Here is a 16,532-nt window from a genome sequence, read left to right on the forward strand (position 1 = left end):
CTGTGACGGTCATTTCATGGATTGCAACCCACACTTTAGAGCTACAAGGAAATGCAGACAAAATAATTATACTTGTAAATAATCTGGTTCTCTAATTAAAAAAAAAAAAATCCATATTTAGTAGTTGGAACTGTTCTACTTCTGTTCCCACACAGCTAAACTGGACAAAAAACATGCTGGCCTCTGTCAGATATTCCAGACACAAACATTCCTGGTGTAGTTTTACTTAATCTAGATAGTTTAACTAGAACAAATGAGATCTGGGAAAGCCCAAGCTTTCCCAGAAAGCTTTCCATCCAAAAATTTGGATCAAATATATTTTTTGTCATATAGTTTCCTGCAGACTCACAGAAAACAATGTGTGTATCATGCAGAATCTAGGAATTTAAGTCTGTATCTAGGAGATTTTAAATTCCGTTGTCCTCAAACGTCACTGAAACACCAGCTAAATGTTCTACATGTGAAAGAATAAAAAAAGCAAAGTTTTTATTTTTGTAAGTTTTAATAACATTTTATTTGACATTCTTAAAGCAAATATCCATTTAAAGTGATATAATGCATACTTCAAAGACTACAAGCAATGAACTTATTTGGAAAGATTTACTTCAAAACTATCAACAAACAGCCAAGGCAAACCAAATTTGCTGACAGCAGAGAAAAAACATCAGTAAGCCAAGACTGAAATGCAATTTCTAGTATAATGACAAGTAGCCTCCAAATAAAGAGCAGTAGAAGAATTACACATTTAGTTTGTCACAGGCGCCACGTACTCTTCTGCCATAGCAGGAAAAGCAGCTTACTTGATGTCACAGAGAAGAGCCACTCCTCTCAGAATCCAGTGGTCTGGAGACTTTGCTGTCTTTAAAAATACCTCTGTAATAAAGTTCAAATCTGTCCTCTTGGGCTTCTTGTAAAGAGGACAAACATAGAGCCTGGGATCCCTAGGTCTGGTTGAATCAACAGCAAACATATGGAGCACAGGCAGCTGGACAAAAAGAATCTTTGGTGAAGACTCAACAAGTATGCTTCTTCGTTTGTCCCAGCCTGCACCTTCCAAGAAGAGCCCATAGATATAAACTCCTTCCTGTGTGAAGAGTAAGCAGATACATCACAACACATAAAGCATAATAATTTTTTTAAACCATTAAAAAAAGTGTATGTTTTATAGTAAAAAATATCTGACATTGAATCTCTTCAAACGGTTTCATTTTAAACTATAAAATAATCCTTTTTCAGAAGATAATGCTACTGAAATGGAGGGCAACAAAAATTCTTTAATAGTGTCTATATACTACAAAGTTTCATGTAAAGTTTACTATAAATTCCAAAAATTAACAGGTGGTACAATGAAAACAGTTCCTTTAACTAAATATTTTTCTTAATTAATATCTTCATACTTAGTGTTTGGCTTCTATGCTGAGCAAAAACATTAAGGTGAAGACAGTTGTAACTTTTTCCTCTATCAATCCAAAATGACTCAATGGTACATAATATAAACCAAATACCAAAATTAATTCTGAAACATCTTTGCATGTCATACGTACAGAAGGAGGTGATATGATTTCTTCCTTGGTCAGCTTTAGCACGTCATTATGTACTGCAACTTTATCCAAAGCCCAGTCTTTATGTGCTCGAGTCGCTTCTTGTTTCATTGCTGTCAGGAATCCTTGAGAAATTAAGCCAGACATTTAGTATTTATCTCACATTATAAAATAAAATCTTGCTCAGTTATTAGCATGATTCTGCACTGAACTTGCAGACAGATAATCAGAGTTGTATTTAAAAAGGAGCATCCTGACTAATGATAGCAAACTTTGCTTTGGGACCAAAATAGGAACACGTGACAAAAGTGGTACACTGTGCATTACACCAAGAAAAATATTTCTAAATGGCATGTACTTTTTTCTTCTATTAAATTTCTATTAAGAAATATTTGGTCAGGACGCTGACTAACAAATTATCATAAGGCAATTAACTACAGGATCCATGATAAAGGTGTCTTTCAAGAGAGAATTTCAAGGCAAACAAGTTATCCATTGTGCAAGCTGATGTTTATGTAAAGGCAACTTAGCTAAAAGAAGGGGGTGTTTTAAATGAAAGAAGTAGAATAAATTTCATTGATGGAAAACAGAAAATATGTGTCTGAATATGATAATAAAACCACTATGTGGGTGTGGGGAATCTACTCAATGCAGTGCCTATGAGGAATGAAAAATGTGTGTTTCGTTAGGGGAAAAAAGGGTGTCAGATGGAAATTAAGGCAGAGGATGACATAATTGAGCAGCAAGTTAGGCGATTTTTTGAGTATTGTTTTGAACAGACTTTACAGAAATTTGAAAGAGGAAAGGTTTGAGATGCAAAGGGCTGAATAGTTTAAGCGCAGAGGACTGAGCAACAAAGAGGTTTGAATGTGTTATAAAGGAAAAAGCTACAAAAACAGAAACACTAGTACCAAATACCTGGTTGTTTCTTCAAGAGGAAGAAAGAGAAGTTAAAGAGAACTGCATTCTTAATAGTGAATTTCCTGGTGAGCAGTATTACAAATATAGTCTGATCTTACAAATACACTCACCTCACCCCTACCCACAGTACACATTTTGCACTTAGCAAACCTCTCTCTAGCTGAAGGACTACTTTTGGGTTTTTTAAACACAGATGTTGAAGCAATAATAAAGCTCAAGACCATCTGTATCTCAGGTTGGTTGCTAAATATTTTAATTTGTCAAAAAGAATGCAGTCCATTATCTTCTTTTACACCACTGTGAGTGCTGCTTTTGAATTATCAGAGATCAGTATGGTTATTAGCTGTGCCACTTAGTATACAAATATGTTTTGACTGGCATCCCAATACCATCTTTTAATAATAAATTGGATGTACTCCAGGCACCTCAGTTGTTTCTGAAAGTGACTCTAAACCAGACTTTGGTATTAGTAGTGTTTACAGTTCTGGCAGTAGGAAGGCCAGTAAGAACAGAAGCATCACAAAGCAAAGGTAACTTATATAACATTCAAGAATTTCAGAGGTTAGTTCTAATTAAAACAAAAACACAAAAAAAACCCCCTCAAAGCTGTCACACAAGTTTCTTATGAGAATTTTGTATGTGTAGTTGTATAGGCTGAAGGAGATTCTCTTAAGAACACACACCTTATAAGGTAATGGGTTTTTCTACCCATGGAGATGGTTAAAATTTGTTTTACCTCCTCTTTCCTCTAAATGGTAAAAATATCAAGCTATAACAGATAATGATAGATAATGTTTACTTGTACTTCACAGCATATCTTTGATGGATTTGAAGAAACTGTTCATTAAATAACCTGTGAAATGGATACATACATTTTGATGATTCTTTGTGAAAGACAAAGAACTGCTATAAATTGTGGTACTATTGCACATTCATAGCCCACGTCAGAAGAGACATGGGAAGTTCACTTGGTCCAACCTTTCATAGGAAAGGGAAGACTAGATGAGGTTATCTAGCACCGTCCAATTACATCTTGAAAACCTCCAGAAGTGGGGACTCTACCATGTCTCTGATGAGGTTGTTCCAGTGAGAGATTGCTCTTACTGTATTGTAAAAAGTCATTTTTTTGCTACTGTAACATCTTGCTCTAGATTAAAGCTCTTCCATGCTCGCAACTTACAGTTTGGAATGAGTTAAACAGCTTCAAACCAGAGAAAAATAGTATTTTCTTTAAAAGCTGTATCATTATTATTAAGTATACTTTCTTAAGAAGTTGTATATCATAGTACAATATGTCAGCAAGATTAAGTGTTTTATTTATTAACCATATGTTTTCCTTCTTGTAATATAAAAACTGTGGCTTTGGGTCAGACTAAAAGATCAGAGAACCATAGAATCACGTAGAATGTTTGGGTTGAAAGGGACCTTAAAAAATCATCAAGTTCCAACTCATCTGCCATGGTCAGGGTCACACACACACACACAAAAAAAAAAAAAAAAGAATTCCACTGGACCAAGTCCAATTCAACCTGGTTTTAGACACTGCCAGCAATGGGGCACCCACACTTCTTTTGTCAATCTGTTCCAATGCCTTAAGGCCTCATAGTAAAAAATTCTTTATAGTATCAGTTCTAAACCTACCCGTTTTCAGTTTAAATCTGTCCTCCCTTGTCCTATCACTAAATGCAGTTGTGAAAAGTCCCTCTCCAGCTCTCTTGTAGCCCCCTCTAGGTACTGGGAGGTGCTATAAAAGTCACCCCCAGAGCCTTTTCCCCCTGGCTGAATGGCCCCAACTCTCTCTTCCTGCCTTCATAAGAGAGGTGCTCCAGCCCTCTGGTTGTGTCCATGGCCCTTTGCTTCAGCCACTCCAGCAGGTTCACATCCTTTCTGTGAGGGCCCCAGAGCTGGATGCAGCACTCCAGGTAGGCTCTCACCAGAGCAGAGCAGAGCAGAGCAGAGGGGCAGAACCATCTCCCTTGCCCTGCTGGCCACACTCCATTCAATGCAGCCTAGGCTAAGGTTGGCTTTCTGGGCTGTAAGTGCACATTGAACCCATTTTCCATCTTGGCTCCTGTGACACATGCTGGCAGCATAACCATTGAAATACTACTATTCAATACATTACTACTCAAGCCTTACCTTGCGGATTAAAGAATCCAGTTATCCAAAACACCTTTGGTCTTCCTTGAAATATCCAATTAGATAATTGAGCATTTCTCTCCAAAAGATCAGTAAACCAGAAGCCAAGTGTGGAGGACTCCCAAGATACTCTCTTCCATACTTGAGGGATTCGAGCATCATACATGTTATCAAGTGCATCTCTTAAATTCTGAAAGAATTAAATAATATTCAAAGTAAATAAATCAGTATTGTAAAGCATAGTATTCCATGTGTAGTAGAAGCACTTTACTTGCCTCACTCATAACAATAGTTCCATCTATGGCTAGTTTCAGATCATTCAAACTGGTGCGGACAACTGTGATCACCCTCTGCATGCGGTCAATTTCTTGACGAAGAAAAATATTCATAGAGTTTAGTACTCCCATTTTAACTAAACGAGCCTTTACCTAAATTATAAAAACACAGAAGAAATTTAGTTAAGTCTAAATCATTGAAATGCCATTTTAGTATGCAACATTTTAACTACCTGTGTGTTCAGAAAAGTAAATATTAGATTTGTGTATTATTCAACTAACATTTATCTCCTTAAAACTGCTGCAGTTTTTACTTTTTGTCTGATACTACCCAATTACACATGATTTTGCTAGAACAGGACTTCACGCAAAAGGCCCAGGAGACTGCTATCACAAAATGTAAAGACTGACTTTTTTCTGTTTTCCCAAGCAGCTTTGCAAAACCAAGTGTAGTCTCCCCAGCATATCTCCATGGCCAATTGTTAGATGTCTTGATTTTAGATAAAAAAACTTCATACTAATTCATGCTGGTAGCAATAAGGGTGTTGGTTCCTTGAATCTACTGCTATTTATATGATCTTTTGTACAATTCGGCATTTCTTTTTTGGAATGTGTAGTGTGAAAACTCAATAGAGAGAACAGTAGGACATGACTAAGGTTAGCTTGCCTCATGAGGTACGTAATCTGGAGGAAGTTTCTCTAGCATGTCTTCAGCCAAACGATAAACAACTGATTCACGAGTTTCTCCAGATCCTCCACCACTTTCTTTAGGCTGAATGTTGGTAATAGTATCCAGAACATCAGCTGATGTATTTCTCTGGTATCTGAGAGGATGAGGAACATGCTATAAATTACATAGAATTTTTTAATAGTTAATGATAACTTTGTAGAACAAACAAAAAACAGTGTGCCATGAAGTTAAATCAAAACTCGCACAAAATTGGTTTCCTTTGCATCCTGCACCAACCATAATACACTGCATAATACACTGATCATGAAGGTTTGGGAAGGTTTGGTTTACCAAAGTTTTAAAGAATATGAACTTCCCTCTTCCCTGTTATACACTTGCTGTGTGCCTAATTCAGGGATAAGAAGGAGGTCTACAAGCTGAGATTGTGTGGTGGCAGAAAAACCTACAATACCAGGGATTCTGAGGAAAGGGCATATTCCTGATTAATGTCTTCTAAAGAGCTATTTGTTGAGAAGAAGCAATAAAAGTTTTGTAACAAGGAAGAATATTTGCCTCATTTAATTACTTCTTAAAAGTGTAATGCAGAAACAGGAAAAGGTGGAGGTATAACTCTGAAAGCTGCCCCTTTGATAATTAGTAAATCCATTCTGCTTTCAGATGTTTCAGGATTAATGACAAGGCCTGCTAGATTTACAGCACTGCAGGTAAAAAGCTTTTATTCCATAGTGAAGCATGGGCAGTGCTAATGCAAATTAATGTTCTGAGTCAATACAAAAATGTGAATTAAATTTGTGTGGCATTGGATAACGAAAGATGGTAGACCACATCAGTCCTTCAACAGAGTAATTACAGGAGTATTTTTGTTGGAGTGCTATCCAGTGGCATAGAGCTATGAGAGGAAATAAGAAAGAAAGCCTGAAGTACTGAAGTGTCAGCAGTGCCTACTTTTACCTTATGGAATCAGCTACACGAGGAACAGAGACATCAATGAGTGATGCAGGACATACATTTACACTGATTCAAAGCATAGATTTGTATGTCAGCATTACTTTTCAACTTTCCTATGATACCCATCTCCTTCTATTACTTTGTCATACATAATTATATAAGACATGAAACGAAGGATAGAATGCGTGAACTAAAGCACCTAAAGATGCTTTGGATACAGTGTCACAATACCAGAGAAGCTAGATACTAAAGTACTTCAGAAAAAAAAAAAAAAGAAAAAAAGAGTGAATGCAAGAGTGAATTATAAAGACTATAAATCAGAAAAATGGAAGAAAAATGGAAGAAACACTACTGGGATTTTGCTACTCTGAGGATATAATTTCTGCTTCTAAAGGTAGGAATGGTGGGGGCTTTCAAGGATTTTCATAACCCTTGACTTCAGACTCAAAACTCTCAAGCTTTTTTTCAATTTATGGCCCCATTAAAAGAATGAAAGATTTATTCAAGACCACATATGAGCCGAAAAGATAAAAATTCTCTTGGACTCATGGCTTTATTGGTAATTTGGATGACATACTGGTGGTTGTAACCTTTCCGTTTTGTCTTGCTGATTTAACAAGTAGTGATTAGAGATATGTGAACCTTCCTCTTCATACTGTAAGCACCATTCTTCCAATTCTGCTGTCAGACTATTTTATATAGAAGGTATGGGTTCCCTGATTATTACATCAATTAAATTATAATAAATTACAGAATTTTTAAATGGTCTTTCTAAATCTAAAAAAAATAAAAAGGAATAGAAACTATTTTAAAAAAAGGTTGTATGCAAACTTTGGGGAAAATGAGAGAATGGCTTTTGAGAAAAAAGCATCAAAGCAATGGAATCAAAGGTGATACTGATTGAGGATATTCCTTTCTTAAATTACACAAGCTAGGAACCTTCTGAAGAGGAGAATTTACGTGAATCTTGCATAAATAATAATTACTCTTTGAACAAGACTTTTTTGTAAATAAAAATAGGAAAGACAAAAATATGCATCTTGGTCTTTATGTAATTAAAAGTAATTTTTCACTGCGGAAGTGAGGTTAAAATACCAAGAAAGAATTTCACTTACATACCACTGGGACATATTCAACATAAAAACCACTCTGGAACAAAATTTTTCTGGGCTTTGGAAAACCTCACTTTACTTTAGATTGCAAATAAAATGAAGTACAGATGCAAACAATAACAATAAAAAGATGGCAGAAGTCTGTAGAGGAAGTACCATGTTCCTGAGAACAGAATCAGTTGCATGTGATGGGCTGACCCTCATCACATGTAGATGTTTATGTGCAGATGTCTCCATAACAGCCCTTTGTCTCTGTTGCTCTATTCAGCTCATGTATTTTAGATGTCTGCTTTGTGATGAGAGAAATTGCACTTTACAAGGATCTATTTTTCTCTATTACTGTTAAGCAAGTCTAGAGTAACCAGAAAGGAAGATACAGCAACATTAAACAAATCTCATTTATAGTGTCAGTGTTGCTTAAAGTATGTAAGATAAAGCGCTCAACACGTATTTATTTTTTTCCCCAAAACAGTATTGTAAAGTGAATTGTGTCATAAGATGAAAAAAGAAAATTAATTTTCTGTGGATTCTAGGCTCCAAAAAACATTATTAAGAGTATTCTCTCAAGAATTTGGACGTAACATACTATCATTATTTGATAGCTGGAATATGTGCCATCAGGGATTTTCACTGAAAGTGAAAACTAAGAAAAAATGCACGTGACAGAACCATTGCCTCAGCTTTTCATAGAAGACAGCAATATCTATTGCAGCACAGTGTTCAAAACCTTACATTCATCAGCTTGCAATAGCTTAACAAAAATCCAGCTACATTTAAGGCTTTAGAAGGGAACCAACTGGAAAGGGGTTTTGGCAGAAGATTGTCAGAATATTCCTTTCCTGCTCAGGTACCTGTTAACTATGTGGCTTTGCAGAACCTATGATTCATACAGCAAGTTAAAATCATTCTCAATGACTTTGAGAATGTTAATCCTAAATGAAAGCATTGAAATTCATTGAAGCCTTCCAATTGTAAGCAACAGATTGAGCTTTTGGCTGAAATGTAAAACTGCTTCGGTAAATTAGTGAGAGATATGATTTTTCTTGTCCTCAGTAATAGTAACATGGAGAGGTCTTAGCTCTCTCAGGGTTTCAATCCTAGCAGTTAGCCTTGTGCATACTCTGAGATGACTTGGTAACATATTATAAGGAGAATTTGAATAGAATTTTATACTCTATGGGATGTTAATCCATTTGGTCTGTGTGTCCAAGATGAAATTCAGACACAGCAGCTGTGCATTGTTGCTTATAACATGACCATGATAAGACATGGAAAAAAGCATTAAGCCATTGAACATTTTTCCCAAACTCTAAAGAAATACCTACAAGGCAAAATCTACAGGAGAAAAAAAGGGGCTAAAGTAACAGGAATATGTCGAAGTACCAAGTGGAAGAAAAACTGATAACTGAAGAGAAATCAGAGAGCTGTTCCTACTCACTAAAGCTCCTCCAAGAGTATTAGTCCCAAATTTCCTCCTATAAATTAGCTCTCCTACAAGCCTAATTTTGGATCTACAGCATGTCTCTCTTCAAGGCTTTGTTTAGCTCTCTGTTAAATCTTGGCTCTTCTTTCTTCTTTAATAATTTCTGAAGGGAGGTCTTGCAAGTATCAGGGAATGACTTGAAACAGAATCTACTCAGATTCTTTTCTTCACAAGCATATATTAAGAGTGGTATGTGCTAGTAGGAGTTGACAATAAGACTGTGTACTCTTCTCACAGCACACCCAGAATGCAGGCCTCTTGACATGGCACCAGCCTCTCAACTTTGACACTGAAAAATTGTGGGAAATTATTGTTTCATCCAAAAATATTAGATGATAAGTTAAGATGATTAGATGTTAAGTTTTCACAGCAGCTCTGCATTTCAATATTTAAAGGTAGAAAAATAGCTACATGAAGAAAAAATGAATGTGGAAGGTGGACAAACTGCATATGAAAATGCAATATTTCATGGAAGAATTATTAAGAACTTCAGTGAAAAAAATATGATGATGTTCATATCCTTTCACAGGGCATATAATATTAGAGAGAAATAAAGGGCAAGCTGTTACACAGATTATTTGGAATGAAAGAGTGAATTCAGTCAAAGATAAAATTTTAAGTGGAGCTAGTACTTGGTGCAGTTGAAAAGCCTCTTTTAAATAATGGAAATGGCCAGACTGACTGCAACATAAGTTTGTAGTTGCATCCAAAAGGCATGCTTGTAAACCAAATGACAATCCAGAGAATCATTTAACAAGTGTGCACAGAAAAATAAACTGCTTGAAACAGAAGCCAATGCTAGAAACTTTCTCTAGTTGAACTGTATAGATCAACCGATCACGTGTTCATATTAAAGTTTCATAATGTTTTCAATTAAAAAAAGTAAAATCATGAGGAGTAAGTAATAAGAGTTCCAACTGCTTTAAATGGACGTGTAAAACATAGCAGAAGATACTGCATTTATAACAATGTACATACACAGGAAGTGTTCCACTTCAACAGTGAAATTCACATGAATCCTAGATTTCCAATGCAAAATGTACTTTACTTAAACACTTGATAGGAATTTGTTCCCAAATACTAAAAGAAACATTCTCCATTTTCAATATGTGGAGACCTACTTACGTAATATCAGCATTGGGATGGAGACCAAACACCTCTGGGGTGTCCATGGCAGGAAGTAACTGGATGTAGTCAAAGTACTGTTCCAGAGTTTTGCATACTGGAATTTTATAGCCAGTATAAAAGCAGAAAGCACTGTCAAACATATTTTCACTAAACCATACCTGTGAAAAATCCATGGGGAAAAAAGAAAGTCAGCAATTATTTTGCTACTTAGGTGGCTCTTAAACCTCACTTTTACTCTTGGAGGATTAGGGTTCTTGTTTCAGCTACTGCATCTAATTTTACTTTAAGACAACTGTAAATTGTTAATAATTATGTCTATTAAGTTTGACTCCAGCTGAGTCTTTTTAAGCTTCTGCTCCACACCAAAGAGGAACCAAAGGGAAGATCCTCACTGCCAAAGAATGATGTTTTGAAAAATTTGTTTTACTTTAAAAACTGGTGAAATGCATATTCAGCAGAAAGAAGACCTTCTGATTTCTGTATTACAGCCGCCAATAAACATGACAAATAACTGTATTTCCGAGATCTCCTACCCTTGCAAAGCAATTAAGAAGACGTTTGTCATAGTCATCTGTGACTCGGCCTCCATACTGTACTTCTCCAATCATATAGCGTACTGTGTTCCATGATATCCCCTGGATGCAAGTAAAGTACATGAAAGACTATAGTTATTATATGTAAGAAGAAGATTTTCATTTAAATACAATCTGAAACTCATAACATTCTGAAACGTAAACTGAAAAAATTATATATAACAATTATATATTATATAACATTATTTCTAAGGTATTTACTGAGCTCAACCCTTCTGTAATTTTATAGAAGGGTTGGGCTTGATCCTGCTACTATAAATCCAGAATCACAGGATCATTTACATTGGAAAAGACCTTTAAGGTCATTGCATCCAATCTTTGACCAAACACCAATTTAGACCATGGCACTAAGAGCCATGTCCAGTAGTTTCTTCAACACCTACAGGCACAGTTACTCCACAGCCTTCCTGGGCTGTCCATTCCAATGCTTGACAACCCTTTCCACTAAGAAAATCCTCCTGATGTTCAACCTAAATCTCCCCTGGCACAGCTTGAGGCTATGTCCTCTTGTCCTGGCACTGGTTGCCTGGGAGAAGAGGCCGATCCCCAACCGGCTACACCTGCCTTTCAGGGAGGTGTAGAGAGTGACAAGGTCACCCCAAGCCTCCTTTCTCCAGGCTAAACACTCCAGGTCCCTCGGCCACTCCTCATATACCTTGATGTCTAGAAGTAAAATCTCATTTTATATACATATGTGTATGTGTGTATATATATATATATATTTCATTATTACTTGTTTGACCTAAAATCACTCACAGCTGCTATTGCCTCTCTTCTAACCCCACATTCCATCCTCCCTACGCCACCCCTTCTTCCTATTTCTCATTTTTCTCTCTCGGCTGAGTGCTGCTTCATAAGGAATGGCTATTCCCTGCTAAGCAGTAGAAGATCTAATGGTAGCTGTAGAGAGGTTTGATTTGCTCTATCAAACTCGGTAAATATTTTAGCTCCCTTTCCAGAACAGATAACATACAGACTTGTTAATTTTGGATACAGTGAAAAAGAAAAACAAATTTTAATGTTCTTAACAAATACGTATTTTTACATGCATGACAGCACATAAAATATTTCAGCTTGATTTTCTTGCAGAGAACCTCAACCTTTGATCATTAGAAGTGGCACTAAATGAATAGCAATGAGTAAATTATGATAAACATGAGGGAAAAACAATTTCTGCTGCCATTCAAAGCATTAAAATGTACTCTATAAAGATTTTAGCATTCACCTTCTTGATGTCAATTTTTTTTAGGTGATTAATTATAAACTGAATGCTGGCTGTAAAGTCTGCCGAGTTAAATTCATAAGGAATATTCCAACCCAAAGGTCCAAACTTGCGTCGCTCCTTAGGAAAAAATAAAAACCAAATATATTTATGAAACAACTTATAATTTTCTTTCTTTAATAAATTTCAGTAACAATACCAGTGGAGTAAAGAATTGAACTGGAGAAGAAATGCCTAGGAAATAGCTGTATGACTCAAACATATCAATAATACAGTCAAGTTATTCCATAAGGGATAAATATTTATAGAAAAAGCAACAAATAATGTTTTAACAACTTTAATAATCAATTTGAAAGTCACAAGTTTACAATGCCACACTTCTGTGTGGATAATGAGATTTTTATATTAAACAATTAATTAATTTAGCTTGGTACAGTTTTTCTCTTCTTTTTACATATACTATCGACTAATGATATTTAAAATTTTCAAGTTCCTATATTTATGCTCAGTTTTGCAAAGAGTTCTGCTACTTCTGTGTTATTGTTTCCATATGGTTTTTTTTATGTACATTTTTTCAAAATTCATAACTTTATGTTAAGGTTGCCACCATTACGTTATTGAAATATACTATTGCCCTCCTACCTGGAAATTAACAGAAAAATATTCAACTATGAAAGTAAAGAATAAATATTCTGTAGCCCAAACCCTTTCAATATCTAGCACTATTTGATTTTTCCCAAGTATATTAAAGTCATCTCAGTTAATTTGCTCAATGATTTTTTTTCAGAATGTAGAACAAATTAATCCAAGAAGTTAAGAACTAAATTTATGAATAGCACTGGCATTTATCAAATTAATAAATTACATTTTAAAACTATCTAAGTAATACCATATTTATCAGATTTTATATTATTAGCTCACTAATCACTGACAGTCTTTGACACCTGAAGTAACATTTAGGCACCCTGGCTACAATATTTAAAAAGAACTAGAATGAAAAAAACCCTCCACCTTTTATTTTTCAATGAAAATGTTGGGAACCATCATCTGCTTTAAGCAGATGAGACAGCATTACCAATAATACCATGCAGGAAAGTGTAATGATTTCCTGCAAATTTTTTTGAATTACATCTTAAGCTATATTTATCATCATGATCTTGTCACCAAAGGATATTAAGACCTGGTCACTTTAAAGGCAGGACAATGTATATATTGCTTGTTGGTTGGCAATTCATAAAATTTCTTAATAGATGAATAGCTGTAATAGTTTTTAAAAATACTGATGGGTTGAATAAGCATAGATCTTCTAGTTCCACAAGAACAGTATAATCCCGAGGCAGTACACAGAACAACTTTTTCATTGTTTAAAAAGGGTAGAAGGAGGAAAATAATGCAGAATGCTGTAACAGTGAACATCAAAAATTGTCCTTCTCTCACCGGCTGCCTACACCAAAAAATACAAGATGCTTAGTAGAACCTAAGGATTAAACAGTGTTTTGTAACTATTTTGAGATCCTTGGTGAAAAGGAGGCACATTCAGAGAGCTCAGAATATTAGTCTTTATTGTGATCTGAAAACTTATTTCTCTTTAAAGTACAATGTATAGATGTCTTTGTTCTCACACTGCAATTAATGTAGAAAAAACATTAGCACAGATGTTACAAAAATTTTATTTCATTTTAGCCATCTAGAAAATAGCTACTCTAAATTAGGCATCTGGATTGCTTTTAAAATCAATGGAGAGAGTGATATATCTCTAGAAAAATATTCACTCTTAGAGAAGGACAGCTGTGACAGATAAGCTGGTTTTCTGTTTCAGTATGCTTATCTATTTCTATTGACTACAGAGAGAAATTTTTCCCATATACCCAATGACTAACTTTTGATCAGCTGAAGTTAGATGAGAAAAAAAAATTCTAAATGCCCATTATATGAGAATTGTTTAAAAGGTATTAAAAAAAAAGAGATAATAACGAACCTTGAAATACAGATTACAGCCATTAAAGCTTTAGTCCTGCAGCATGATGCTACAATAAATATCAGAATGTGTTTTTTCAGGAACCTCTATTAGAGTCACTCCATATATTACACCACTATTTGCAAACCTTTTAAGAAATACCTGAACAGTAGAATGCAGGAAAGCTACAGTGTAAAGCAAAGGTTTCCACATAGGCAGGTTGCTAACGTTTAACAGATCCTGACTAATTCCAGAAAATGTTCTTTTCAGTCCGGCACGTATACCTTGTGGAGGTTCATTTGTGAACTTTATAGCAATCTGTCACAAGAAAAACATAAAGGAATTGGATTTGTTTACTGAAACAAAAATAACAACATATGAAAATGCCACAACTACTAGTTATAAATAAAATGTAAATAACTGAAGCCTTGTAGAAATGAAGTTGATACGTACTTAAACTGCATAAAAGGAGTACACAGAATCATAGAATAGTTTAAGTTGGAAAGGACCTTTTAAAGACCATCCAGTCCAACCCTCCTGCACTGATCAGTGACATTTTCAAACAGATAGCATTGCTCAGAGTCCCGTTCAACTTGACCTTGAATATTTCCAGGGAGGGAGTATCCAATACCTTTCTGGGTGCCACCTCTCTTAGTGCCTCACCACCCTCATTGTAAAAAACTTATATCTTTTTATAAATAAAACCTTCTTCAGTTTAAAACCAGAATCCCTCGACCTGTTGCAACACACCATACTAAAATGTCTGTCCTCATCTTTCCTATGGGCCCCTTCAAGTACTGCAAGGCTGCCAACAGGTCTTCCCAAACCCTTCTCTTCTGCAGTCATACTAGATTAGGCACAAAGATTTTGAACATAGACCTTTAATTTCTCTTGGTTAAAACCATCACCGACACTGACATATTTACATTGTAACAAAAGCCCATTTTTTCCTTGGGTTTTTCCCCTCCATTTTTTTACTGCCATTTACATAATCAATTTGAATAATTTTCATTAAGTACCTGAATTAAATATTTGAACAAACCTGTAGCAGTGTAATTGGGAATTTAAGATGTTGTTCAGTAGTTATCCAAACTCGAAATGTGTCATTCTGGATCTCAGCAGTAAGAAGTGTCTCCAGTAGTTCTTCCATGAACTCCAGTCCAAGGTGACAATTCTGAAGTAACACCCAGCCTCCCTAAAAAAGGATATCAACTATTACCGTATAATATTAAGAACAAGTTATTCATAATGCTAAAGCCAGCTGTCTATATAAGAATAAAATTTGGTTTTCCATGAAATTTTTTAAAAATTCTGTTCTGTTCCTAAATATATATTCTCTTTTATTATTATAGGCTATTGGCACAGATAAAGCAAATAGAATAAGTTAGTGCAAAAGTTATTTCCACATTCTCTTTTTCTCAGTGAAAATAACATAACCAGGCTCAATATTGTAAGCAAAGAATCAGTGCTATCTAGTGGCAAAAAGAGGTTCCTGTACTCTCCCAGCAAAACATCAGTGATAAGCAATCCTCTTCTCAGATCCAAAAGAATGTGAGATGAAAAGTAACAGCTGAAATTTAAGGAATACGTATTTTTAAAAACTGATTTGTTAATAACATAATCTAAATAAGTGCAAAGAGGTTGTAATAAGATTCTAAGACTTTTCAACTCCAATTAGTTTATCTGAAATAAAGGCATTTGCATGAAAGTCAAACTCCATTTATTTTGATCTTATTCATTTCTCAAACTGAGCATGAAAGCTCTAGTTGGATTATTGTCTCTCTAAACCTTTGTTTGTGAATTTAAATCCAATCAGCATTTTTAGCATCACTTTAGAAGCCTGATGAATTAGAAGCCTGATATTAAAATGGGACATTATTTAATCAGTTCTAAACAGTGATGGACAGTGGATTTCATTACAGCTTGTAATTTCATTTCAGCAATTTTGTTTTAGCTCATTTAAAAAACATCAGTAACCGTTGGTGAAAAAATATAATTGACGTATTTGTGGTGAATTGATAGATATTAAAAAAAAATTAAATGAAGGTGGCTTTTTTCCTTCTTTTATGGGGATCAACTTTTCTGAGCGAGATCTTTAATCAATTTCATACATTTCCAAATGAATCAAACAGAGTTTTTGACAATTATCTTCCTGTAACACAGCACAGCAGTTTTAATCATATTATGTACTCTTGGCCAGAGGTGTCAAATAGGTATTTGTCTTCGTATTCACTAATTCTGTTTAGTAGTTTCAAATCTGATGTTCACATTTTCTTCCCTTCAGCACCAAGGCATGTAGCTCAAAAATTCTTACTGGTAGCTCTACTGGAGTACTGTTTTGAGTGTCCTTGTGCTTCAATTTAAGGGCAAAAGAAAGGGAAAAAAAAAAAAGAAAACAAGAAAAGAAAGGAAGGGAAGTTTTCACCATTGCAATGAACTGGGAGTTTACAGCGACCATTCTAGACAAACAAAAAAAGAAATACCAGATGTATGTGTGCACTTATAATATGAATTTTCATTTG

The 16,532-nt window shown here is 35.1% G+C and overlaps 1 protein-coding gene across 1 annotated transcript in view; it reads right to left on the bottom strand.

The window, feature by feature from the left end:
- Nucleotides 1-544: 544 nt before the first annotated feature.
- DNAH8 (dynein axonemal heavy chain 8) overlaps nucleotides 545-16,532 on the bottom strand; it is a 114,255-nt gene continuing 98,267 nt past the window's right edge. The window contains exons 82-91 of the mRNA XM_074538596.1: nucleotides 15,053-15,205; nucleotides 14,173-14,328; nucleotides 12,057-12,173; nucleotides 10,772-10,873; nucleotides 10,236-10,396; nucleotides 5,544-5,700; nucleotides 4,877-5,029; nucleotides 4,602-4,791; nucleotides 1,545-1,666; nucleotides 545-1,084 (exon numbers count right to left, since the gene is read on the bottom strand). Of these exons, the coding sequence (XP_074394697.1) occupies nucleotides 797-1,084; nucleotides 1,545-1,666; nucleotides 4,602-4,791; nucleotides 4,877-5,029; nucleotides 5,544-5,700; nucleotides 10,236-10,396; nucleotides 10,772-10,873; nucleotides 12,057-12,173; nucleotides 14,173-14,328; nucleotides 15,053-15,205 (1,599 nt within the window). The 3' untranslated portion in view covers nucleotides 545-796. The remainder of the gene's footprint in view (nucleotides 1,085-1,544; nucleotides 1,667-4,601; nucleotides 4,792-4,876; nucleotides 5,030-5,543; nucleotides 5,701-10,235; nucleotides 10,397-10,771; nucleotides 10,874-12,056; nucleotides 12,174-14,172; nucleotides 14,329-15,052; nucleotides 15,206-16,532) is intronic.

This window comes from Zonotrichia albicollis, chromosome 3, assembly GCF_047830755.1.
Source record: "Zonotrichia albicollis isolate bZonAlb1 chromosome 3, bZonAlb1.hap1, whole genome shotgun sequence".
Classification (NCBI taxonomy): Eukaryota; Metazoa; Chordata; class Aves; order Passeriformes; family Passerellidae; genus Zonotrichia; species Zonotrichia albicollis.